General features: G+C 42.3%; 2 protein-coding genes across 4 annotated transcripts; both read left to right on the forward strand.

The window, feature by feature from the left end:
* Nucleotides 1-15: 15 nt before the first annotated feature.
* Nucleotides 16-6,026, forward strand: tstd2 (thiosulfate sulfurtransferase like domain containing 2). The gene is made up of 9 exons (XM_076149190.1): nucleotides 16-385; nucleotides 548-843; nucleotides 1,285-1,393; nucleotides 1,553-1,675; nucleotides 2,110-2,215; nucleotides 2,770-2,885; nucleotides 3,104-3,262; nucleotides 3,755-3,893; nucleotides 3,976-6,026. The coding sequence occupies exons 1-9, from the start codon at nucleotides 260-262 to the stop codon at nucleotides 4,209-4,211; spliced, it is 1,410 nt and encodes a 469-aa protein (XP_076005305.1). The 5' UTR covers nucleotides 16-259; the 3' UTR covers nucleotides 4,212-6,026.
* A 1,056-nt stretch (nucleotides 6,027-7,082) lies between these two features.
* On the forward strand, nucleotides 7,083-26,666 carry sec24b (SEC24 homolog B, COPII coat complex component). 3 transcript variants are annotated; one of them, XM_076149133.1, is made up of 24 exons: nucleotides 7,083-7,355; nucleotides 7,980-8,600; nucleotides 8,982-9,128; nucleotides 10,334-10,465; nucleotides 12,470-12,553; nucleotides 13,908-14,071; nucleotides 14,693-14,877; nucleotides 15,120-15,222; nucleotides 15,564-15,690; nucleotides 15,925-16,034; nucleotides 16,562-16,674; nucleotides 16,915-17,033; nucleotides 18,515-18,570; nucleotides 18,722-18,928; nucleotides 19,722-19,845; nucleotides 20,293-20,451; nucleotides 20,638-20,811; nucleotides 22,075-22,185; nucleotides 22,371-22,543; nucleotides 23,086-23,223; nucleotides 23,965-24,069; nucleotides 24,552-24,644; nucleotides 25,046-25,149; nucleotides 25,880-26,666. In XM_076149133.1, exons 1-24 carry the CDS (start codon nucleotides 7,262-7,264, stop codon nucleotides 25,992-25,994), a joined length of 3,558 nt encoding a protein of 1,185 aa, XP_076005248.1. In that variant the 5' UTR covers nucleotides 7,083-7,261; the 3' UTR covers nucleotides 25,995-26,666. The 3 variants fall into 3 exon arrangements, with proteins under 3 accessions (XP_076005248.1, XP_076005250.1, XP_076005249.1); XM_076149134.1 differs by having other exon boundaries at nucleotides 7,321-7,404; XM_076149135.1 differs by lacking the exon at nucleotides 10,334-10,465.
* The last annotated feature ends 746 nt before the right edge of the window (nucleotides 26,667-27,412 follow it).

Raw genomic sequence — 27,412 nt, forward strand, 5'->3', positions numbered from 1 at the left:
GGAAGTTGTTAGGTAGTTGTGCACTGACTATTTCGTCCGACTTTCGCTGCATGTTTTCTGCCCAGAAAATAAACAGAAAATTACTGTTTTGCGATAGTAAACGCTTAAATGTACTCGTCCCCAGTGAGTATTTATTGTTGTTGGTGTGTCTGGAAGTTCATCATAAACTTATAGACGATAAATTATAGCTTAAAACATAATAGCTAAAGTCTTAAGCTCACCTAGCTACATTTGAAATATTTCCAAACCCATTAAAGTCATGGCGTCACCTGAACCTTGCACGGAGTTAATCGACTTAGATTTTGACACTTCGTTGAATCGATTAAAAGAAGAAAAACAACTTTCTGCGCCATTAAGAAAATACTACAGCCTCTGCAGGAGAAAGGTGAGTGAAAACAAAAGTAGGGTAATTACACGTGGTCATTTGAATTGGAGTCTTTTTGTTGTATGCAAGACATAAGAGTCACTAAAGTGTCTCGTGGGGCTTTGCAGGCTTTGCAGTATAAACGTAACTTCACAGATCCTGACTTGTCTTCTTGCTTTACAGACATTTGGTGCTTTTGTGGTGTCCAGGAGGCACAGCAGCCAGGAGGAAGGAAGCATACAAACATCCTGGTGCTGCTGTGACCAGATCTTCAAAGAACACTCTGCTATTCACAAACACGTGTCCAGGACTCATGATGCTGAAATTCAACAACTCACAAAGTCCACCTTTGAGTGTTTGTTAAGCCAGCTGGAAAAAGAAGCTAAACCACAGCAGACGGATGAACCTGGGACGGAGCCTGTGGATATGTTTGCATGGATACCCGACATCAGTCACATCTCTGATGAGCAGCTAAAGAAGTACTTGTTAAGCTTTGATTCTCCCACCTGGGTTCAGTCAATCCTTTTTACACGCTTTATTCAGTGTGAAAGTACAAGGACACCCAAAATTGTATTTGTAATGATATTGCACAGCTCAGTTTTAACTTCTCAAATAACAAAGATACAGACATTATAGTCCTTGTGAAGATACTCCATAGACTGTGTAGCTGTGATCCAGGTCCCTCCAAGAAGTCCTAGTCACTGAAGATCGGTCCTCTGGAGGGTCCTGAATACTCTTAATGAAATGTTCCAAAAAGTGTTGCTTGATCACCTGATGACGTAATTATATAGAATGTCAGTGCTCTGCTGCATCTTGGGGTGTCATTCATACATTTCCATTAATAGATAGTTAGTTAAAAGTTGCCCAATTTCGTGACTCCCTCTGTGTATAATTATTTGTGCATTGTGCTCTTTTGTCAGGGGTCCAGGCAAGGTTCTTCTGTATTACTGCTACTGTCACGTTGAAGACCCACATGTCATCTGTGCTTGGCAGAGAGCTCTGTGTGAGAAGCTCCACTTAACTGGCAAGGTGAAGTCACTCATTATTTCCCACATACCGGGAGACATGGTTACACTTTTGGAACCTTTATAGCTTTATAATGGAAAACAGGAAACATTACCGTGTGTGATTATTCAATGAAATCTCAAATGAATTGCAATCTCATATTTTAACTGTGTTCTCCATCAGGTGAGGGTGGCCAGAGAAGGTGTCAATGGAACAGTTGGCGGCACTGAAGTGGCCACAGACATTTACATTGAGGCCATGTGCTCGCATCCTCTTTTCAAGATCATGTTTAAAGAGGATTTTAAGGTGAGAAGTGGTACAAAGCTGACGACTGGTTCCCCTGTAGATGGGTTGTTGTATTGCTTGAACATATTACCTTGTGATAAATCCACATTTAACACTTTCATTCCACCAACCTGTGGCTGTTACAGAATACAGAATATCAAAGCAATGTGGCCTCTTTATGTTTCATCAGATGAATGTCAATTTTATGAAGGATATGTAGATAAAGTGTTTATGATTTCAAGCAAATCATTCCAACAAATGCCCTCCGGTGCATGTGTGTGTAGGAGGGCCGCAATTTTGGTGGTGTGTGTGTATTGCATTGTGTGTTGTGCAAGTAATATTTTGAATGCATGTGGCTGAAAAGGGGAATTTCTCCATCATGAGATCAGTAAAGCGCTGCTCTTTTTCTTCTTCATCTTCTCTTGGTGTAAATGCTCCGTCTTCTGTGTGTTCAGACAAGCGATGGTGGTGCAGAGTGTTTTTCAGACCTGAGGGTTGGGGTCCATAAGGAGATCGTCCCCATGGGAGTCGAGCCTGATGTCATTTCTTACCGACATTCAGGTAATATTGATATTATTGTTATTATTATAAGTGATATTACAACTATTATCATTAAATTATTAAATGGCACAACATGGTATAACTTGATTTAGCCACTGAGAAGAAGTTATTTGCAGTGGCGCATTGTAGACTCAATTTAAATGGTTAGAAATGCCAAACGCTAATGTTAGACACCGCTTTTTAACAATGCATCAAGTATAACAATTTTAGCATCAGTGTCTACTACGCAAAACAAGTATTTGGTAATAAGTTTTCAAATGTGATATTAGTGAAAATGAATAGTTTGATAACTCAGTGCATGTCTAATATCAATTCCTGTCAAATGCAAATAAGTAAGGTTTAATCGTTTCTTCTTCACTAAATGATAAAATGCTACTGAGTGAATACATAGTTATTTATAGTTGGACGGGGGTGTCTTTAGGTATTTCTGTCTTCAATATAATTTCAATTCAAATGCTTCACTGGAGGTTTCACTTTTGTACAGTATATGAAGTGCACTAACAGATTTTGAAGCGTTTCCATAACAGTTACATTGTGCATCTTCTTTGCCAAAGGAATTCACCTGGAGCCTGAAGAGTTTCACAGAGAAGTCGAAGCTCTTATGGATAAAGGAGATCTGTGCAATGACACCGTTCTACTGGACTGCCGCAACTTCTACGAGAGTAAAATTGTAAGCGAGGCAGTGGAGAAATCATGACCAGTACTGTGTAGCAGCAGAGCTTTCATTTCAATTTCAATTTTCAAGTGTTTTCTGATACAGAACTAAACCAGTGGTGATTTTGTGGTTGAACCTGACTTTTGACAGAACTACCTTAGATAACAACACTAAAACCAGGTCATGATGTCCATTGCTGACACAAACAAACATAATCCCTAATTTTCCTTTAGGGGCAGTTTACTCAGTGCCTGGCCCCTAACATCCGCAAGTTCAGCTACTTCCCGGACTATGTGGACCAGAACCTTGAAATCTTCCGAGACAAGAAGGTCCTGATGTACTGCACAGGAGGGATCCGCTGCGAGCGCGGCTCTGCCTATCTCCGCTCCAAAGTGGGTTGATTTGTCTGTTCATTACATTACATTACATTACGATCATTTGGCAGACGCTTTTATCCAAAGCGACTTACATTACATTACCACCCTTCGCAGAGGGGGGAGCAATTGAGGGTTCGGTGCCTTGCCCAGGGGCACCTCGGCAGGGACCTCGAACCGGCAACCCTCCGGTTCCGAAACGTTACATTATTTACAGACAAACAAGACAGACACGCTCCAATTTACCAGATGCAAATGGTTTATCTTTGGAAAGGAACAAAGGAATTAGGCTTGTTTTTTCCGTTTTTAGAGATATTCTCCAACGTCATATGAATGATGTCATTATAGGGGTTCTGAAGTGGTTTCATTCAGGTAATGTAAATCACACAAAATAAAACTGTAATGAAATGAAAAGCATCCTGTTTGGTATGACAGGATAGGATGTTGCTTTCACTATAAAAGCTAGTAGTTTGTTTTTAGATGACCTTGTTATTTCTCTCCTGCCTGTAGGATGTGTGTAAAGAGGTTTACCAGCTGAAAGGTGGAATTCAGAAGTACCTGGAGCGTTTCCCAGAGGGCTTCTATCGGGGGAAACTTTTCGTCTTCGATGAACGCTACGCCATCTCCTCCAATGATGACATCATCTCGGGTTAGTGTGTGTACCGGGCGTTCAAAATATTGCTATATTCATATTTGGTCTTAGAAGGTAATTCCTGTACGTCCCTGTTTAGACTGCAGGTACTGTGGCTGTCCCTGGGACCGGTACCAGCTGTGCTCCACTGAATTCTGCTGCCAGCTGGTTCTGTCCTGTCCCGTCTGCAGACAGGATGGACACACTGCCTGCTGCCCCACCTGCCAAACCAAAGGGAAGGCTCGGAGCAGGGAGTCTTCCACTGTTCCACAGCACAAAGAGGAGTGTGAGTGCACCGATGGACGTCCCAGAATCCCTCAGGATGTTTTAGAATAGACGTGTTCATTGGATATTATCGCCTACTTACAGCCTCCTGGGAAATACTGCGTGGATTGTGGATTGGAGGTTGGGAATTATGTACGAGGGAGGCTTATACACATGATTATTGACGTATGCATGAGCCTAGAAAGCTCTTTGACACATACAAATAAAAACACAGCAAAATCAATTAAATTCACTAGAATCAAGCCGGGGGTAAGAGAATGCTCTTCATAGTCAGAAGAAATTTGAAGTAATTTGAATTGTGGGTGTTAAAATGACCCTGCAGCACAAAGTGGTGCAATGGGGCAAATTGTCACACCATACTGCTTTCCAACACATGATGACACACTTGATCATTGATGTTTGAGGTGTGTGTTCAAGCAATAGTTATGACAACAACAAGAGGTGTTGGGGCATTTCACATTTTAGTCTGAGAGAGACAGGCAGCACAAGATGAGGCAGAGGCGCTATACTGCACAGGAGGCTTGTGAGCTCATTTTTAATCCCGCTGTGGAAAAGAATGACCAGGAGGACGATGCTGAACATACAGAGGAGGAAGAATCAACTGATGAGGAGGATTCAGGGTCAGAAGAGGAGTAAAATAATGATGAGGTGATAGATCCAACCTACAGACCACATGCTACTTCTTCCTCTGAAAAAGCCCCCACAGCGCCTGCTGCAGAAATTGAAGAAAGGTATGAAGTGAAGGAAAATGATGAACATGAAGATGAGGTAGAATCTGAAGCTGAAATGGAAGAATTTGTGGAGGACTGTACATATTATGATGAAGGGGAAGAATCAACTGATGATAAAGAACCAGAGGAAGAGTACCCAGCTCAGATAGAAGGATATGTCCAGTGAAAAGATGAAACATTGATCTGGTCTTCCATCCCTCCCAGTGACGGACGACGCATGACAGCAGAGAGACAAGCCACCACGGTCCAACCACATATGCAAGTACTTGTATTGACATTGACAAAGTCTTTTGACATGTTTCTGCCCAAGCCTATTGAAGAGGTGGTGCTGAACACGACAAACAAGGAGGGGTGACATGTGCATGGCAAAAAGTGGAGGAAGATGGATAGAATGGATCTGCAGGCATATCTGGGTACGTTGATTCACACTGGCGTGTATCGATCCAGAAGAAGCTACAGCTTAGTTTATGGCATGCCGAGTCTGGTAGGACAATTTTTCGTGCTACTACGACACTCGAGATGTTTCATAAAATCTCAAGAGTGATTCGCTTTGATGATAAAGACACAAGAGAAGATCGCCGTGCACGAGACAAACTTTCTCCCATTCGAGATGTATGGGACAAGTGGGTGTCTCTCTTGTCGCTCATGCACCATCCAGGCACTGATGTGACTGTGGATGAGTGCCTGGTCCTCTTCAAAGGTCGCTGTCCATTCAAACAGTACATCCTGAGTAAACCAGGGAAATATGGAATAAAGATATGGACAGCATGCGGTGCCAGCAGTATCCCAAATACCTCCCTTACCTTACCTACTTTTAACAAGTCTTGTCAAACCATTTGGGGTCATTTTGACCCCAGAGACCCTTAGGTGTTTGTAAAATCAGGTAAACGGGAAGAAACCTTGTGAGATTCCTCCTCCACAAACAGCGAGGTGTGCAACAATATGTCAGAAGTTTATTACCTTTTCCAACAAAACGTTGGTGCTTTCCCTGTACATGGCTGCCACTGATCTCGCCCCTTCTACAGACCCATGTGTGTTTCCACTAACTTGGGATCTGAATGAAATTCTGAAATTCCTCAGGCAGCTGCTGCTACTGGTAAACAACAAATTAAAGGCAATGACAACAACAACAGAACTGTCCTTTTTGTGTTTTTTACAAGTGCCTCGTTTTTCATAAATGCAGAACCGGGCTTCACCGGGCTTTCTCTGACTGGTTGGTGGTTCTCAATACTCTTTACCAGATTTGGTATCAATTTAGGAAACATAGCCTAGTTCTCTCCACGGTTTCAGTTCTCTCTATGGGACATTTTGGAGATAGTTTTTTATACAGAAAGAGGTGGAAAGGGAGAGAGAGAAAGAGAAAAGGAAAAAAGGTTGTATAATTATTGTTGTTTAACTTTTTTTTCGAAGAGAGGCAGAGAGCCAGAGGGAGAGAGAGAAAGGAGAACTTAGACCCTGAGGTAAAATATGCAATTTGAGGTACAATTAAATTGTAACAGAAACAGCAGGAAGCCATGGCCGTCGAAGGTTGTGAGAACATTGCACAGAAGTGTGGACACAGAGCCCAGTTGGCATCATTGATGTTGGATGATCTCATAAGTACAGCAGTGTAGGCAACTACAGATTGCATCATAGGCTATGATGAAGAAAAGAAGAGCAGAACAAAGACAAGATATCCCACCCAAAAGCATATATAATATAAAATAAAATATATAAAAAAAATATAAATAACATTTTAAGAATTTGAGCAGGTCTAGAGAAAATGGAAAACTGTAGAGATATGGGAGATTCATTCAAGGTAAAGTAACATTAACAGCTTTAAAAACATCAAGTCCAGTTTGCATACATGTATTAGTCCAAACAGTGTTATTATTATGGTAAAAAAATTGACAAGACCTAGGATTACAACCCTAAAACAGGCCTTCACCTTGAAATCAGAGGGCAGTCAAACAAACAGGCTTTAGGCCAAAAGATAAACCCCAGAGCACACACACACACACACAGACACACACATATTTATATTTCACTCCCTAAACTGGGAAGTTGCCCTGGATCTCATACTTTTCACTACATTGTACTCACAAAAGGAACAACCTTGGCGTTCCTCTCATCGCCTGGGAACAAGTGGGTGTCGTGGCAGAAAGAATCCACAAGAGGGAGTGCTGATACTACTGCTCGGAATCAATGAACCTTCCTGAAGCTGAGACAGTACCAGCCGAGAGACCTGTCAGGGCTGCCGGGGTCTCGCACTGACCAACGGCCGCTTAAGCAAGGCATCTTTCTGGACGTGAGGTTCACAGACGGCGACTCTCATGTGTGTTTACCCAGCCGCGCGTCTGTGGGCGTAGAGGAACGGGAGAGGACCGAGCGATGTCTGCGCCGGGGTCCACGAACCTGAACAGCTCTGTCGGCTACAGCCAGAACTCAACGCCGAACGGAGGAGCTGAGCCCCAGTATCAGAACGGTAACACAGGCCGGTGGACGGGATTAGCCGGCGTGCTAGTGTTAGCATGGTAACCTATGTGATCTCAAAACGGGTTATCGCCACATTAATTTGTTCAACTGTCACCTGGTGTGAAGTGGTAGCTGTTGTTATTTACTATAAATACAGCATTTAATCATTTTAGAAGAAGATGACGTGGTAATTCTTTAACAGCGGACAGGGTTTACTATAAGGTTTCGGTACGGTTAGCTAGCTGCTAATATTAGCTTACTTGGTATCGGCATTGACATCCAAAAGAGACAACTGTATTATGCTAAGCTAACGCAATGAGAATAAGCGAGGTATTAGCCATGACACAGGTTGTGTACCGTTGTTTCACAGTGTCCATTCATCAAACGTACATTTGATAAACAGAAAGTCAATTTAAGTCAAAAGAACGAGATTAACTCTCACGATGGCAGGTGCATTTGATTTAATTGACATGATAACAACTGCTCAGAAAGCTTGTTCATGGCTGTTTCAGACTACACTTGTTGTTTAGCATTAGTTATCTTTCCCTTCTTTAATGGATGGCCAACATGGCAATTTGGTAGCTTTGTTGTTAATTGAGAATTCAATAACATAAGGGTTATTGTCTCCACACAGGTCCATCCATGTATTCACCTCCAGGCTACTATGGAGCCCACCCTCAACAACAGACCTGTCCCACTATTCCTGCCCAGTGTGCGCCTGTTCCAAATAAAGCACCTGTCACAGACACCCACAGCGGTGACTACTACCACAACCATCAGCAACAGCAGCACCATGTAGCACCCTCTTCCCCGTACAGTGGCCCCCAGCCCCCCTATGCCACCACCCCTGCCTCCCTGCCCTCTTCAGCACCCCCGCCAACAAACACCCGGTATAACCAACAGCCTCCTCTTCAGCAGCAGCAACAGCAGCAAGGCTATGGCACTCCGGGAACCTATTATGGACAGACGTTCCATGCTCCCCAAGTGCAGCCCCCTCCACAGCAGCCCACTTCAGTGCCTGTATCCGGAGCTCCCCTCTACCCCAACGCTTTGTACGAAGGAACAGGGGGTAGCCCGTATTTCACCATGGGGTCCTCGCAGATCCCGTCCTCGCATGCCGCTGTGCCCACCTCAGTAGGTGCACCCCTACATCATTACGGCACCCCTTCCTCAACCCCCGCGACAGCAGAGCAGCCTGGTTACAGCGTGCCCCCCGCCGGTCAGCTGGCCGCAGTCAATGGTCAAGGAAGCACAGGTGGGTAGCGCTTGTTGATGTGGGAAAATAGTTTTGGTAGGAAAGCGAGCAATGTTCAAATGTTCTGTTTGGGATGATTCGGGATTTTTCTCCCTGTGAGATGGAGAAACTTTCTTCAACTTATAGTAAGACACCAAGTTGTATTCAGATATGCTTTACACCGGCATTTGTGTATTTGTTACGAGGCCTACATTTCTAAATGTTGTCAGTCGATGCGCTTTGAACAGTTATCAAATCATATTGGTGCATCTGAAAGAACAAACACAGTATTGCAATGTTAATTCTTCAGTGTTGTGTTTTTTTTCCTCCCATTCATGTTTATGTTCAGAATCCCCTCTGACTAACTTATGCTTTCCTTTTTTGCTGCACCTCAAACCACAGTCCAACATTTCGACCAAAGCCACCAGGCTTCTCTGCAGTACGACCCTTACAGTGGGGTTACTCACAGTACTGAGGGTCCAAATGGACACCATCAGCCCTCAGGAACCCCCTCCACTTCAGTCCATTCCTCACCGGGCCACCACCAAGGTAAGAAGGAGTGGTGAAAGACATCACTAAACGTGTATTTGTATTCTGTTATGTTGTTTATTCAATCTGTTGGTTCTGATGACCACTATCTTACACCATAACATTAAATTGCGGAATAGTAGCCTTATTTTGGTTTCTGTGTGAATGATTTCCATTTGTCATGCCACTCCAGGCATTGTCTGAAACAAGCAGATGATCTTGAGGCTTTAAAGTTTTAAGTCACCACCAACATTCAGGCAGCTGCAGTTTAATTTTGGCATTGACATCCTGTTACCTGCTCAGTCAGCCTCCTCGGCAGGTAGAAGACCAGAAAACTCTTACACCAAGTTCCACAAAATGTGCTGTGTCATAATGTGTAAAATTTGACTTTATAGTTGCACATTTCCATAGTGCCACCACTAATAACTTAAACCAGACTACTCATTTCCAGGACATTGACCTTTTCACAATCTCTTGCTACCAAATGAAGTTACAGCACAAAAAGATCTTCAATACACACTTCAAAATTGGTAGTGGTGGAGTATAAATTTTGCTTTTGTTTGTATTTCACCTGGTGACTTTGCCATGTGGGTTTAGTGAGAGTGTCGGTTAAGCATTGTGAATGCAACAAGTCGTGACAATGTCGCCCTCAGACTAGTTGACTACCGCAAATGTGGCGTGTCTCTTAGGCAAATTCAAGTTCCTGTTCAGGACACGGCATCCAAAAAAAATCATGTAGATCATTGGCAAGTTGGTTGGTCCCTGTGGTGGTTGCATCATTGTTTATAGTTTGAGCACTGAGGAGGAACGCCTGCCCCAAATACTTCTGTATTAAGAAATAATATAATCAAAGTGCCGTCTGGTTGATTCTTTTTATATTCCAGTTTTCATTATCATTTTAAGTAAAGCCTGTGTTCAAGTTTTAGCCTGTTTTTCTATCCACTGGTGGTCAAATGCAGAAGAAGATTTCAGTTCCTTTGTTCTGATTTGAATCTCATGTTTATATGATGCAACTGGCTGCAAGCTTGATTCGATCTGTAAGGTCATTTGTCTTGTAAGTTGCAACTAACAAATGCGGTCACTAAAACTAAAAGGTATTTTCCGCTGTAACACACACACCCACACACACAAGTTGGATTGAAGCTCACTGCCTTTTCTTGCACCAATACCTCTGTTAGACATGTTGTCTTCTTATGCGTCTCTCCTACTCCCTCTCCCCCAAACAGGCCTGCACTATGGATATGTTGCTAATAGCGGCGCTAGCTCTACCTCCGCCCCTGTCACAGCACCCGCAGCAGACCCCTCGTCATCCAGCTCCGACGAGGACGATGAGGAGGAGGATGAGGATGAGGAAGCAGGTCTGCTTTAGCCGTTACCTCTTGACGAACCTCTCATTTCATTCACCATCACACACTCACTTATCTACATGTATATCCATCCCTTACCCCCCAAAGTTTTATAAACCCGTCATAATATCCTGTGTCACATTTGCCACCTTCCATTTTGTGTGATGGCCTTCTGTCACTCCTCCAATTACGAACAGTTTGCCACTTATCATTTGTATCCTCCCCTGTAACAGGCTAATCAGATTTAGTTCCTCCTCTTCATGCTTCCTACTCAAACGCTTTTCACATTTCCACCCTTCAGGAACGTCTTTTCATTAGGCTCTGGAAGAATGTGTTGTGTGTGTGTCTGTCTCTCTCTCTCTCACTCTCTAATCTTCTTTCAGATACAGTATGTTCCTTCATTTAATACATGTCAGAGGAATTACAATGGTCAATGTGGAAAAAGTATAGCCATATTGCCACTCAGGCTAATGACATCCCCAAGGAGTTGTGTCATCATCCAGAGGTTAACAGGTTTTCAAATATAGTCACTCACCAGCTAAGCAAGTCCAGGCTCCCAATGTGTGTATGTGAGGACTCGCAGGTGCACCCACAGGGAGAGCACGGGTGAAGGCTGCACTCATTAACACATCTCTTAATAAAAACAGATTGCTTGTTTTAGATTTCTGTGTTATTCCCTCGTGCTCTCCTTTAGATCTCCCTGGTGTTTTTTTTGTCTTGCACGTTGTCTGCTGCAATGCTGCAAAGGCCAATTGTTGATCGCTGGATGCCATGCTAACTGCATCTTAAAGCTACGGTCACACTCCAGAGATTGTTAAGAGTTGCAAACAACAACCATTTTTATTGTTTTTAATCTGTCACTTCTTCAACTTTACCCATTGCATTGTTTCCATCTCTGCTCACACCGCATTAGCTAAAGTTGTGTTTTGCCAATCAATAGCTGGGAGGCAACAAGTCCAAACAAGTCTAGGTTGAGTAAGCGTGATTTAATTGTGGACGACCTGGCACGATCCTGGATCTCTCCGTTCTTTTTCAAGAAGTGTTTGGAGTTGTCATAGGAACACATTCTCAAGATCAAACCAGGCAGGGACCAGGCTTTTTTTTTTAAACAGGATTAGATCACAGCTTGAAACATGCCCAGTTCAATACCTTTTGCCCAGCTTCAGCCATGACTGCTCAGTTACTGCTTTAAACAACAGACAAGTTGCTATGGTCCAATAATAATAAGGGCATTTCAAATTCCTAGGAAATTGTGCAATCGCCAAGCTCCCTCTGCCTCTGCCTCTATCAGTGCTGTACTGTAGGAAGGTACCACCCTTCAATCGGGGAGGAATATTTTTTTTTACTTCTGTTTTCTTCCTAGTTCCTTTTTTTTCAATGACTAAGAGAAAAGGAGGGTGGGAGTGGGAGAGGGTGAGTAAGTAGGCTTACGAGCAATGCTGGTGTCCTCCTCCATAGCAGATTATCTAGTAGTCTTCAGGTGGGATTTAGCTGGATATAATTGGATACTGAACTGTCAAATGAGCGTTCCACTAGAGAGCTGTGCCCCCCTTTTATTTTGAAAAAGTTTGTTGGAGAGCGACGAAAAGGACAAATGAAATGTGTGTGTGTGAGTCCTAACCCGTCGGCGAATCTCTGTATGGTGATCAAAGAATTGTGTGATCCTACACACAACCCCGGCAATCACAACCTTTAGTGTATCTTGCGAAAGAATGTTCTCTCCACTCTTCTCTCTCATTTCTCTCTTTTCCTCTGCTGAAGGCTCAAGAAGCGGCAATCTTCTGTCATTTGTATTATTTTCTCCTTTGTTCTTCGTCTCCTGGCTTGAACCTGCCCCCCCTCCTTCCCCCCCTACACTGAGCTCATTTACAGTCGCCTTCAATCTTAACATTCCTCTCCCTTCTTTTGCTTATGTTTGTTGAACATGTATTCACTCACAGGTTTTTGCTCTTTGTTTCAGTTTTTTCAGTTCAGCTCTTGTTCTTCTCTCATGTTTTTTCTCTCTGCCTCTCTCAGGTGGTGACACTTCCTCTTCTACTACTGGCAGTGCCTCTCCAGTGCCCAACAGCTATGATTCCCTGGAAGGTGGCAGCTATCCAGGTATAGCTCCATTACATTTATACTTACTGTATGTTAAAATTACACAAATGTACTTCACATTCATATTACCCTCAAAAATTCTTTTCGGGGCTTCCTCCTTGATTGATCAGGGGTCCGACATATACACAGGAGAGCTTTCCATGTAATTTAAATTTTTGCGTTGTGTTTTTATTTGCAATAAACAAGTTACGCAAATTATAGTAGTTAGAGATTGGAGACATGAATGGATGACACAGACGGGGTTGCTGATGACATCACCGCAAATTATGTCACAGTTGTTAATGACATTATCATGAATGATTCACCGCACTTCTTTGAGACCACATCGGAGAACAATGTAAGTCGGGATTGCCTTTCAAAGGCTGTGCCGGGCCAGGGCAACTGGAGGAACAGAATGGTTTGAGAACTCGTTGGAGAAGATCTCTAAGTTCTCACTCAGGCTGGCTTCTGCAGTAACCATTAAGAAAGGTCAGCTTCAAGAGAATGAGTGAGTAGACAGCGACCCCTCCTTAGCCTCTGTTTGCTCACAACCAGCCTTCTCGAGGGGAAAGAGAGCCAGCTGTGGGAAAGTTTTCATTGAAGGTGATGAGATGTTTCAGGAGTGTCGGCAAGAAAAAGAGAGCTTTTATTGAGGGTGAGGAAGTTTAGGGTCAGGGGAAAGTTCCCAATCTTATCTTATACACTTCTATAATTGGAGATGTTACTGCATGTGCGTGTGTGTGTGTGTGTACACGTATTGAGTTGCAACAAGCACCGTCCCTCCAGTCGCCTCCAAACCTACTAGAAACATTGTGCAAGTGTCTGACATTTGCAAAAGGGCCAGCCGTGACATTTCCACTTTTATTTTGTTTTATTTGACATACAGTTGACACTCGCACTTTTATAATACTTTGGAGATCAGTAGGTTTAATGGGGAGGGCAGGGATGACAGGTGTGAAACTAGAGGAAAGCAATTTTTGCCCGAGTTTTCCTAATTTTACTCTCGGGATTTAGCTGCTGCCTATGTCGAGGTGTTTTGTAACATTAAACGCACATCGTTTTAAGACGGGTAAGTTATGAAGAGCTTAACAGAAAATCAAACCTCAAATTTAATACTGAAAAATAAAATAATAGAGTATAAAGGTGATTTATTTGGATGTTCTGTTGTGATTGGTTCTGAAATGATGAACTTTCAGTCTGTGATGGAATCAAGACACACACACACAAGAACACACTTCCCACATGAGTCTCATATTTCCTAAATGCTCTGCTTATCTGCATCATCATTATCATCCTTGTAATCATGTCAACACTTTGAAAGCACTCAGCTGTTTCATACGCAGATTACAATAATGTTCTACCATCTCTTTACCAGATTCCATGCCCCCCTCCGACAACGTGACCAACCAGACTCCGCCCTACAGTAGCTATGGTTACTCCAGCATGCAGCCAGCCTATCAGCAGGGGCCGGCTTCCTGCACTGACTCCTCCCCCTCTCACGGCCCATACAGCCAGTCAAACTACCAGCAGTACACACAGGTGAGGCCACCAAACTGCTTATGCAAAACTGCAAATGATGAGTGTTTTTATGTGCAGCCATGAGAACTGCAGCGTCTGAATCCTATCTTAATTCTATTTATAACCGTTTTTTGTGGGTATCTTAAGCTTGTCAATTATGATACTGAGGAAGTTTCATCATAGAATATTAATTCTAAACATCATAGTTCCCATTTAGCCATTGAGGGATTGTCTACTTAGGAAGTCAAAGTTGTGGATGACTGCTTTATATTTTAGTCATATCAAAAGTGTCACTCAAGTGGTTGTCCGTGTCCATTTCTTTATTAGTGTAACACTTCTACAGTGAAATATCTCAAGACCTGGATTGGATTGATGGCCATAAAATGTGGTTACAGACATTCATGTCCTAGATGATGAATGACCTTGGACTTGGTTTTTATCAAGGTGTACTTCTGGGTCAATATTTCAATTTGTGCATTTTTTTTTGTGCATGACAAGATATCTATAAGAAAATAATGATTGAATTATCATCAGCCTCAGCTCTGCATTGACTCCTCTGCTCTAGCTGCAGAAGCAGCGTTGTTAAACAAGCCCAGGGTATGATAGGAAACCTTCATATCTCTGCGTCTCCTTCCTCTGCAGCCATTCCCAAACCTGTCCCAGCTGTCTGCAGCCCTGGGAGGACTGAGTGGGGTTCCAGAACTGGAGGTGGAGGGCCTGAGACCAATCAACTTGCTGCAGGAGAGAAACCTTCTGCCCCCCAGGCCCCTGGAGGGCCCTGAACCCAACCTCAGCTCTGACCTTAAGAAGGTTAACTGCAGCCCACAGTAAGTCAGGAGAACGGCTGTATGACAGCAAATTAAGCTTGCGGCAGAAAATTCTATTGCTCTCTGTCTTTCCTGACACCTTTTCTTCCTGGGTTTCTTGTTCTTCTCTCAGTATTTATTTCGCTTCCTTCTTACAGTTTTGCACACACTCTCACTATTTCTCTATCTCTCTCGCTCTCTTCTCTCTCTGTCAACATCTCACTTTGTCAACAGCCTAATCTCCCTGTTTCTTCATTAAATAGAACCTTCAGGTGTACCCTGACCAGCATCCCTCAGAACCAGGCTCTGCTAAACAAAGCCAGACTCCCTCTGGGCCTCCTCCTCCACCCCTTCAGAGACTTACAGGTGTGATTTAATAACCAAAAGTAGGGCTAAAATATTTTTCAAAATCTAAAGTAACATCTGATCTTGATACTTGACAGCCAATGCTCACAGAAAAACTGTAGATTAGTGGGTCCAAAAAAGCTCCAGCTGCATAGATTTGTACGACCACATTTCCTGCGGCTGAAACAAAGCCTTTCAATTGTCTGCTGACACATGAAGAATGTTTTGAAAGGTCATTTACAGGGAGGCGAGATGGGAAAACTAAACTGGTCAAAAATCTGCTCACGAGACTTGTTTTGAACTTTGCCCCAGTAGCCATTCAGTTCCTCATTTTCTCCATCTTCTTCCCCACTGTCCTGCAGCAATTACCAGTGATCACATCAAACACAATAGTGCGCTGTCGCTCCTGTCGCACATACATCAATCCGTTTGTCACCTTCCTAGACCAGCGCAGGTGGAAGTGTAACCTCTGTTACCGAGTGAATGATGGTATGATCCTTTTCCACTTCCATTCAGTATTCAGTTTTTGAAATTAGTGAATTCCCATTGAATTAATTGCAAGAACCAATGTGCCGAATGATCAACTGTTTTTCATATTAATGTTTTACCTCTGACTTGTTCCCTAATAACTATTCTATCCTGTCTTGTGCATCTGTTTCTATGTAGAATGTCTCACTTGTTCTTCTGATGTCAGACCTTCTTTGTTTTGTTTCTCTCCTTCAGTTCCAGATGAGTTTATGTACAACCCAGTCACGAGGTCATACGGTGAGCCCCACAAGAGACCAGAGGTCCAGAACTCCACCGTGGAGTTTATTGCCTCCTCAGACTACATGGTAAGTGCTTACTCCTCTCCTTAGAAGGAAAAAGTGTTTGACTTGCAAGTACCTAAGAAGAAATGGTTTTGAGGATGATGCCTGGGAATATAAAAACATATTGTTGTTATGGTGTAATCATGTGTGTCCTGTCACTCTCAAATCATATCACACACTAATGTCAACTCCCACAGGAATCACTTTGTCCCTCACACTCCAAGACAGACAATCCATTTGCATTTAGCAGGCCCTTTTGAAGATCATACACTGTTTATCTGGTAGTGGTTGTACATCCTCTACATGTGGAGGGTGTGGGTTTAATGTTTTGATTTGTTGTACCACTAGAGGGCAGGCTTGCTCTTTGTGCCGCAATATCCTGAGGCAGTGGTTGGCGATACAATATTTCACTTGCTCACATCCCTTAAGTGATATATTAGCGGATTTCAAAAACTAAATGAATCTGTATGAACACACACTTTGAATGAGTTCTCACTTTGTTCACACACACAAAGGGTGAAGTAGTCAGACTCTGCTTTTTATCTGTTTAGTTGCGACCTCCTCAGCCGGCTGTCTACCTCTTTGTGCTCGATGTGTCTCACAACGCGGTGGAAGCAGGCTACCTGAAGCATTTCTGTGATTTGCTCCTGGAGAATTTGGATAAGTAAGTTCTTTATCTAAGCAGTGACGTTTTAAATTAAACAGAATTTGAAATGGCATCCCTCTCCAACCCTAGAGAAGATGAAAATATGCTATTTGTGTTGGTGGTTGTTATAGTTATTTCTGTAGAATACATTTCATGGTCTTACGGTATATGTACAGTATGTTCACGACAGGCAGACATGACCTATATATTATCATGTATGTTAACCCATTGTGGGGGTTTGGATGGTATGTGCTTCAGGTTGCCCGGGGATACACGGACAAGGGTAGGTTTCCTCACCTTCGACAGCACCATCCACTTCTACAACCTTCAGGACGGATTGTCCCAACCACAAATGCTGGTGGTGCCAGACATCGACGGTAAGTCTGGTCACCAATTGATGACTCTGCTTTCCACACACACACTCACACACACATACATATAGTTAGGTCCATACGTATTTGGAAATTGACACAGTGTTCACAATTTTGGCTCTGTACACCACCGCAATGGACTTGAAATGAAACAATCATGATGTGCTTTAAGTGCAGACTTTTAGCTTTAATTTGAGGGTATTTACATATAAATCAGGTGATCGCTGTAGGAATTACAACAATTTCTATATGTGCCTCCTCGTTTTTAAGGGACCAAAAGTAATTGGACTATTGGCTGCTAAGCTGTTCCATGGCCAGGTGTGTGTAATTCCCTCATTATTTCATTCACAAAGAATGAAATGAGGAAAAGAGGTCAAAAGTTCAAGAGTTCATTTCAATTGTGGTATTTGCATTTGGAATCTGTTGCTGTCAGCTCTCAACATGAGGTCCAAAGGAACTGCTCATGATCCAAAGCATACCACCTCCTGCCAATGGAACTCATTGGACGGCGCTTCACAGTGCAGATGGACAATGAATGCAAACAAAGAGTTTTTTTTAAGGCAAAGAAGTGAAAATGTCATGCAATAGCCAAGTCAATCACCTGACCTGAATCAAATTTAGCTTTCATTTCACTTACTGAAGACAAAAATGAAGGGAAAATGCCCCAAGAACAAGCAGAAACTGAAGACAGTGGCAGTAAAGGCCAGGGACGAAACCCAACATCTGGTGATGTCTATGGGTTCCAGACGGTCCAGGCTGTCATTGACTGCAAACGATTTGCAACCAATTATTAAAAGTGACAATTTGATCTATGATTGTTAGTTTGTCCAATTCCTTTTGGTCCCTTAAAAATGGGCAGGCACATATAGAAATGGTTGTCATTCCTACACCGTTCACCGATTTGGGTGTAAATACCCTCAAATTAAAGCTCAACGTCTGCACTTATAATACATCTTGATTGTTTCATTTCAAGTCCATTGTGGTGGTGTACAGAGCCCAAATTGTGAAAATTGTGTCAATGTCCAAATATTTATGGACCTAACTGTATGTTCCTCTAACATGGTAACGGTCCACATCTCCAATTTATGCCATTAATGATGACCCATTTCAGTTCTGTTTTATTTAGAGATTTAGGTGCACGAATATACAGTACCGTAGTTATGTTTCAAATTTAAAACAGCTAGGTCATCTTGGCATAATGGCATAAAATGGAGAGATGAACCGTTAACCAAGTTAGAGGAACAACAGTTCAATTCAGCATCATTCGTTTGGTCCATGCTAAACACACAATGGCTTAACCAATTTTATGATCTTTACTCCGTGCACAGCAGCACCCTCCAAGAATATGAATTACTTTCATCTGATGCAATCTACCATTATAGAAATGCTGCTGTGAAATGTTTTTTTCTGCAGCTGGAAAAGAGCTGCATTACAGACTTAATTTGACCTTCATATTCTGTTTTCTATGTCCCTTTTGCTTATTTCAGATGTCTTCATACCGTCTCATCAAAGTCTGATCGTGAACCTGAAAGAAAGCAAAGAGGTAGACAGTTTCTTCTTTTTGGTTTGTGTGTGTGCTCGAGGTTGTTTATTCATGTTTCTTTTTTTCCCCAGCCACTGGTCCTTTGCTCACACCGTCACATTCTTTCTCTCCATTACATTTTAACTGACTCCTTTCTTATTTCTATTTTAAGTTGGTGACGGACTTGCTGACCTCCCTGCCTGCCATGTTCAGCCAGAGCAGGGAGACTCACAGTGCCCTGGGTCCCGCATTACAAGCAGCTTTCAAGCTCATGTCACCGACCGGGGGCCGCATATCCGTGTTCCAGACGCAGTTACCAACCGTGGGTGCTGGCCTATTGCATTCTCGTGAAGACCCCAATCAGCGCTCAAGCACTAAGGTATCGATGGGTTTCTGTAGGTGGGGCTCTGTGTGTGGATCCTTGAGCTTTGAATACCCACATATATGTAACAACATAAATATACAAATGCACTATTATTGTGCACTTTTGAAGGTAATTGCTTAATTAAGTGACACCAGGCGGTAATGGTGCCATTTTATCAAGAAAGTACGCTGATCAGAACACTTCTTAATGGTGGTACACAAAGCCCGACTGAAACATATGACATACCATGTGTCTAATTTTATGTGGATTTGCCATTTTCAGTATTGTGTCATATCTATGGTCTTACCGTTATTCTGTTTTATGACCCGCCACATTTGCAAGACAGCGTAAGCAGAAATTTAGATTCTTGTCCTCCCGGGACTGTGATTTATTAATGTTCCTGATTCCTACCAGGCATCATCTGCGTTCCAGCTTTGGCAGATCGAATCTGCCAAGAAGTTTTAGCAATAGTTTTCAAAAGTCATGAACAAAGGAACCAGGAACAGATGTGAGCAGCCGTTGGAGGAATGATTTTCTCTTCTTTTGCTCCTCTCCTTTCAGTAGGCTTTAGATGGTAGGGAATTAGTTGAGAAAGTTATAATCTCTAACAAATCCTGCAATCAACTAATCATTATTTGTAAGCCAGGCTGTGAATTATTCGGTGCACCCTTCTGTCCAAAACATAGAAAGCCTCAGGGAGGATGAAACCTCAGTGAGCAATTGTTTTTTTCATCTACTGGATTAGCCACAGAGAAGAAAACTGTACAATGAGATGATAGTTCTGATTTAATAATCTGTTTCTTTTCAGGGAGTGCAGCACCTGGGCCCTGCCACAGACTTCTATAAGAAACTTGCACTGGACTGCTCAGGGCAACAGATTGGAGTGGATCTGTTCTTGTTGAGTTCCCAGTATGCTGACCTTGCATCACTGGGTAAGAATGCCATAGATCAAATTTAAGAGTCTCTGTCTGTTTACTTTATGTATATTTTCAGTGAATTGGTACATTTTTGAGGTGTGTATACTTGGAGGGTGTATACTTCAAGAGGAGTCAGTGACATGGGGTGGCACACTGGAAAATTGCCAGCAAAATGTCATAATAATGAGCAAATCTAAAATACATCCCGGATGAGGTCAGAACCCTGGAGCATGAGGCAACAGTTAAATGGGTGTAAACCTTTTCTGTCTTTTAATGTCGGGAAATTCTGAGATCTTATCTGGAAGTAAAAATAAGAAAGTAAGCTGGTCATCTGCTTTGTGTTTGGTCAATGAAAACTTCAACCGACAGCAGAATGTTCCCGAAATCTTGCCACTCACAGGTTGAACTGTACCTGGCTCTACAGATTAAACTGACCCTTCTCTCTCTTCTCCTGCTCTCCAGCCTGTGTCTCCAAGTATTCAGCTGGTAGTATATTTTACTACCCCTCCTTCCACCATATCCACAACACAGCCCAGCTGGAGAAGTTCCAGAGGGATCTTGAGCGCTACCTCACCAGGAAGATCGGCTTCGAGGCGGTCATGAGAATTCGGTGCACTAAAGGTAACGGGGACAGAGGTCTCACGGACATGCTGCCAGACATGCTGTCCCCTGATATTGAGTGGCAGCTGATGCTAAACACTGTTGCCAAGCAGCTAGAGTGTGCATAATGTCTGTTACTACACAGTTGTAAGGTTTCCTGCTCCCGTTTTAACATTTATTTATTTCTATCCCTATCCCTGCCCTCAGGTTTATCCATCCATACGTTCCATGGCAACTTCTTTGTGCGTTCCACTGATCTGCTGTCACTGGCCAATGTGAACCCCGACTCTGCTTTTGCTGTCCAGATGTCAATCGAAGACTCATTGGCAGACTCATCTCTGGCTTGCTTTCAGGCCGCACTACTGTACACGTCTAGTAAAGGTACACACACACTTGAATTACGGAGAGGATATCGATGTGGTATCTGTGTGCTCCCACATGGATTACAGTAAACCAGGGTAGGAAATTATCTGAAATATGTCAGGATTTTAATCACACTCACTATGTGAAATAGAGAAATTTACCATCCAAACTCATAAATTGGAAATAACAGGAAGTAACACATTTTAATTGTTGTAAGTTCAGCTTAGCAGAATTCATCTGTTGCAGGATCTGAACCAGCTCGGTGCTGTAAACGTTTGTGTTGTGATCAACTACTTCAGATTGTTTATTTAGTCAAACAGAAGTTAAAGATCAAATGCAACACGGACACTTGTTTTCACATCAAATAAATGTTTTTCATGACCTCAGAAGAAAAAACCCTTGGCAAAACACAATTGATGATGATTCAGCAGTCATTCATTCACACACTCATTCTTGATTACTTTAGAATTATAAGATAAGATTAACCTTTATCAGGACACGCGGGGAAATGTCGGGTATAACAGCAGTAAGGGGTAGCAAAAAGAGGCATTAGAGTAGATGAATACATTCATATTGGTTCATTACATTACAGACGTGGCTAAAGGTTCTGGTACCCCATTCCAATAAAAAATTCACACTGTTGAGAATAACATCAGTAATCAACATCCACCACTTTAACAGCAGTGACATAGACGGGCAATTACTTTTTCACTAAGGGTCAGGTTGGTGTGGATAGCTTTTATCCCTTAATAAATTAAATCATGATTTAAAAACAGCTTTTTCTATTTACTCATGTTATCTTTGTCTGGTATTAAAATTTGTTTGATAATCCAAAACATTTAAGTGTGACAAATGTGCAAATCTTTAAGGGAGCAAATACTTTGTCACAGCACTGTAAATCCCTTTTAAGTCCACTTCCATGGAGCCAACTTTTATTCAGAACGCGACGGTGCAATCAGACAGTTTTTAAGTTTTCCCTGCTTCTCTTTCTACCATTTGAACTATTCTTCTGTTCAATTTTCCTCTTGCGGCCACATGCTGGGAGGTTTGGCTACGGTCCCCTGGACCTTGAACATTCCAATAATATCAGCAATCGTGATCACAGGAGCAGTTTTCACCACCTCATTTGAGTTATTAGGTGAAAGAAAGTAGAATATGGGGCAATTTTTTTGACTCGAGTTCCCTTTATTGAATTAAATTCAAACTCATATTTGTATTAAATCTCCAGTTTTTTACAGAACATATTAAAAGCTCGGACTGTCCGCCCATCTATTTCCCCAGGAAAGAGGCGTATCAGGGTCCACACACTGTGTTTGCCGGTTGTCAACCAGCTGAGTGATGTGTATGCAGGGGCTGATGTCCAGGCTATCACCTGTCTGCTAGCCAACATGGGTGAGTCTCCAGCACAGACATCAATTGTCTCAAACCTTTGCAAGTACAGCACTTTAATTGTATTTAATTGACTTTTTAGCAAGAAAAATGTTGAACACTATAAATCTGTAACCCTGTTAGTGACTTTCATCAGTCTGTGGTGTCCTACGCTCTTTCATGTAGTTATTTCTGCATTCACTTTCTAGCCATCGACCGGTCTGTTTCATCCAACCTATCGGACGCCCGGGATGCTCTTATCAACGCAATCACGGACTTGCTGAGTGCCTACAAAAGCAATGTGTCAAACCTCCAGTCAGGCCTCATTGTCCCCGCCTCCATGTGTCTCTTTCCCCTCTACATCCTGGCTCTCCTCAAACAGGTTTGGCTGCCTCACGAGTCACTCGCATGTCAAATAGATAATCACAGGCATTTATACACGCGCTTTATGCATTCCAAGACAAACATTTCAAGCCCGAAAGCTAAATAGACAAACACACAACACACACTTACCACCTATAGTTAGACCAGCATTTCTTAGAGAAGCAGCTGACATCGAAGCAGAAATAATGTTAATGTTTGAGTATAGTGCTGATTTATGGAGTCAGCTTTTTTCTTTGTTTTTCTTGTAACAGCAGTTATGTTCAAGCTCAGTAAACACACAGAGTAACCCACTCCTACAAAGCCATTACTCTTTAAATTTCTACTACCTCTCCCTACACACGCACTCTGAAATACACCCTCCACCTCAATTATACCATGTCCTCACACAAACTAATAATAATAAAAGCTGTTGTTCAAGCAAATGTTCAGTGGCTGTATTCATCCACCATGCTTTTCTATAGAATTGTAACAACATCATTTGTAGTTTCCTCCACTACTTTCAGTCTCTGACACAGCAGCAATGTCTGTGATTCCTTGCAGAAAGCTTTGCGAACCGGCACCAGCACGCGGCTAGATGAGCGGGTCTTCGCCATGTGTGAGTTCAAGACACAGCCGCTGCAGCAGATGATGCGCATGGTACATCCCGACCTTTACCGACTGGACAACGTATCTGACCAGGTAGGACACGGCCAAGATCGAAGCTGTTCTTTGGCTGAACGGGTGACTTGACAAAGCCAGCTTAGCTGATGTGGATTTGTTTGGTTTTCAATCGTCAAAGTAGTACACTCAGCCATAAATACAGTACAGGTGCATCTCAATAGATTAGAATATCGTGGAAAAAGTTAATTTATTTCAGTAATTCTTTATTTATTTCCTTTATTTGTTTTAATTTAGATGATAATGGCGTACAGCTCATAAAAAGCCCAAATTCAGTATCTCAGTAAATTGTTATATTGTGCAAAAGTTCAATATTGTAGATTTATGGCGTCACACTCTAATCAGCTAATTAACTCAAATCACCTGCTGAGGTTTCCTGAGCCTTTACTTTACTCTGTCTGGTTCAGTAGGCGACACAATCATGGGGAAGACTACAATATTCTAATTCTGTGTGTGTGTGTGTGTGTGTGTGTGTGTGTGTGTGTGTGTGTGTGTGTGTGTGTGTGTGTGTGTGTGTGTGTGTGTGTGTGTGTGTGTGTGTGTGTGTGTGTGTGTGTGTGTGTGTGTGTGTGTGTGTGTGTGTGTGTGTGTGTGTGTGTGTGTGTGTGTGTGTGTATACATTTGATTTGTCATTGTATGTGAAGTGCTGTTGTAAAAAAAGTGCATGTATTTGGAAGAGAAATCTCCCAGGGGCTGAGATGATAAAAGTGTGTTCTCCTCTTCTTCGGCTTATATGTTGCACTGCTTCTGTTTCACCTGTAGGGGGCCCTCCATCTGAATGACACAATTGTTCCCCAACCCCAACTGCTCCATCTGTCTGCTGAGAGACTGAGTAGAGATGGAGCTTTTCTTTTGGACTGTGGCAATGTAAGTGTTTGTCGTTATCTGTATCTGTTGTCACTCTGTAGAGGCATGTAAAGTTGTTCTTTCAAGGTCTTTAATTTGTTAAATCCTCTAAAAGCAACGCAGGGAATCGCGGTATAGGTATGGGGGTGTAGATCAACATTTTTGCCTCTAATTAAAAAACGGAAGTCTCTTATTCAGTGTCTTATACTGTGAGAGGTGAGGATAGCATCATGTCGTCTGTGTATGAAATCTGCCTCACCCTGTCTCTTCATATAATTTGCATTAGTCGGGGTTAAATGTGGTACATGAGTGTCTCATGATGGTGTTAAATCTGTTAAAGGAGATTTTCCACTCTAACAAGTATAAAATACTAAGAAGAAACTGAATGTTCAAGTGTGTTCGCTGTTCCTGAATCTTAGTACAAAGTACAAAAGCAATAAATGCAGTGTTGATTGTCTGCAATATATTAACACTCTATTCTGTCTCTTTCTTTGGTTTTCCAGGTGTTTTACCTGTGGATCGGCAAATGCTGCAATGAGATGTTTATCCGAGATGTGCTTGGTTGCCCCGACTATGTTTCAATACCAGCCAACATGGTCAGTAAGACAAAACTCAGGTGTAATATTGTCATGAAAAAGGAAACGCCAAGCAATAAATCAGATCTTGTTGTTTTAGCTTTCCTGCTTTTTAATAGTGCTGTGACATTAAAAAGCTCTGTCATTACCACACAGCATTTGTTTATGCTGTCTGTATCATTATGAATGACAGGGTCACTGCATCCCGGCATTTCATCAGCTTGTACTTGCTCTTGACAATAAAGTTGAATCTAATCTAATCTAATCCCACCTACGTACCCCACATTCCAAACCACATGCATATTTCTCTTTAACCACATTGTCTGGCCTGGGTGAATGTGTGAATTTCCTTCCCTTAAGTCCCAGTGGAAGAGAAACAATGTTGTTGATGTTTGGATTCTTTTTTTCTCTGTACATCCCAGAGTCACATTCCTGAACTGGAGACTCCTCTGTCTGAGAGAGTGCGAGCGTTCCTGGACTGGCTGCAGGACAACAGAGCGTTCAGCTCCACTCTGCACATTCTCAAGTAAGCACCACTTGGCATCTGGACTCGCATTTGGTTATAGTGAACACTCTGGATCCAGCCTCACTGTTCCATTTTCCAACATCCAGCTTGGATGCTAGAAGATGAGAGAGTTTAGAGAGAATCCATCAGAAGCAGGAGTGTAAAACATCATTCTTCTGTTTTGGGGAAAGTTATGAAAATGCTATGGAAAGAGGATGTGCTGTTGCTTTCTGTCTGGTATACCTTTAACTTGTTTTTCTGATTAAATTCAAGAAAATCTCATAGGTACAAACTAAACACACCATGCTTCTGCACATTACATCACAGCACTCATGGCCAACCCTGAAGGGAAACACTAGACGTCATATCCTACATTACAATGAAGCTGTAACTTTTTTTGCAGTTCACCACAAAAGTCATCTCATGCAAGCTCTAAAGTATTTGAACAATTTTTCAATTCAAAACCACCAATTGCACTCAACACGAGTCATGGAAATCCCATTAGTGGCACAGGAATTTAGATTCAAGTAATCAATAACATGAATCAGAATAAAAACAAGAAAAGAATACAAACTGTTCATTCATGCATCCAGAGCAGCCTCATTTATTCTTCATTTTGAAACTTTGACACATCAGTTTGTAAATTGAAATGCAATGCAAATCAGTGTATTTATTCAACACAAAGCAGTAATCAGTCAAAGCTCCAAACCAAGTCCTTCTATCCCTCTAACACTCCTTTGTTCTCCTGCAGAGACGACGCTTCGATGAAAGCTTCCTTCTTCCAGTACCTGGTAGAGGATCGGTCTGAAACCGCTTCCTCCTACTATGAATTCCTCCAGCACATTCAGCAGCAAATATCCAAGTAGGCTCCCATGAAACCAAGAGAGACTTTTAAAGCTGTAAACAATTCTCAAACCACAGTGAAGGATTTGAAAACTAGAGTTAGCCATTGACGGACACCCAGCGAGGTGCCGATAAGTGTGGGTAATCTCCCCTTCCTGCCAACATCCTTATTAACTGTTCAACCCTGCCCACCAAGCTCATTGGTCATCTCTGGTTTGACCTTTTGAGGTGAAGGAGGACTCTGCTGGATCAGGTGGCGAGGATTTGTTCCTGTTCAAATCTGAATTATTGATCAACCTCCTCCGGCCAGCTGGTCGTCTCCCTGCCGCCGCTCATCCAGTCACTCCTGCAAAGTGACAAAGTCAAGGGAAGGAAAAGTCAAGCCAAGAAGATGCCACTTCACACATTTTAGTATGTTTTTGTGAGCCTCTCATGTAGCTAGTGTTTTTATTGTTTTATTAACTTACCTATTACTTTTATTTCAAACTATTTTGAATTCACTGGCGAAGAGAAACGAGCGTTTCCCCCCCTGTTCTTTTTCGGCATGTGCTTTGAAATAAGAAACGCATGTCACGGTTTTGTTTGCTGCTAGTCTGAGGACAACTATTTGTTACAGGAATCCAGCAGTGGTTGGATTTCCTGTTTGTTCCTCGTCGCCACCACTGTATGACCTCCTGATTGGTCCAAATTGAGCTCCAACCCCCCCACCCCCCTCCCTCACTGTCAACCTTCTTTTCATTTGTTGTATTTTTTCCAGGCGCTAACTGAAGTTGCTACCCACTTTGTAACTATTGAAAAGAATCTTTTATGTGCTATAATTTATGAACCAGCTTATTGAATAAAAAACAAAAATGCTATTTTACTTGTTTCATATGATGATGCAGCAAGTGATGAGGATTAACAGAAGGTATGGGGATTTAAGATTTTGCGTTTCCTGTCTGTTTTCAGTCACCTACCTCTCCACCACGCCTCAATCATCGTATTTATTTGACTTAGACTTTATTGCAGCTTTCCTTAACAGAAGGTACAAGTCCCTCCATTTATGCACATGAGGGCATCCAGAGAGACTATGTATCACTCATGACACGAAGCAGTGAAAGATAAATGAAACCAAAAATCTAAATTCACAAAAATGTAGCGGAAAGAGACATCTCTACATTTTCATAACTTTCAGAGCACTTGAAGCATGGCAGCAATGCAAACAAAGAATTTACCAAAGGAACCACTTGGTACCTATACTAGTAAAGTACTTAATCACTGATTTATTCCCAACATTTAGCCCTGAATACTAACAAGTGCTGCACTATTGTTAAGTAAGTACAGTTTGACCATCTTTCCTGTGCTTTCCCAAAGTAATTAATTGTTATTCACAAGCTTTCAAGAGCAAAGTTAATTAGCCGAACTCTCCAGAATGAACAGACCTGCCTGCATGGAGTACAGT

The sequence above is a fragment of the Genypterus blacodes genome, unplaced genomic scaffold, assembly GCF_046128005.1.
Source record: "Genypterus blacodes isolate CSIRO-AG114 ecotype Tasmania unplaced genomic scaffold, CSIRO-AGI_Gbla_v1 ptg000044l_1, whole genome shotgun sequence".
NCBI lineage: Eukaryota > Metazoa > Chordata > Actinopteri > Ophidiiformes > Ophidiidae > Genypterus > Genypterus blacodes.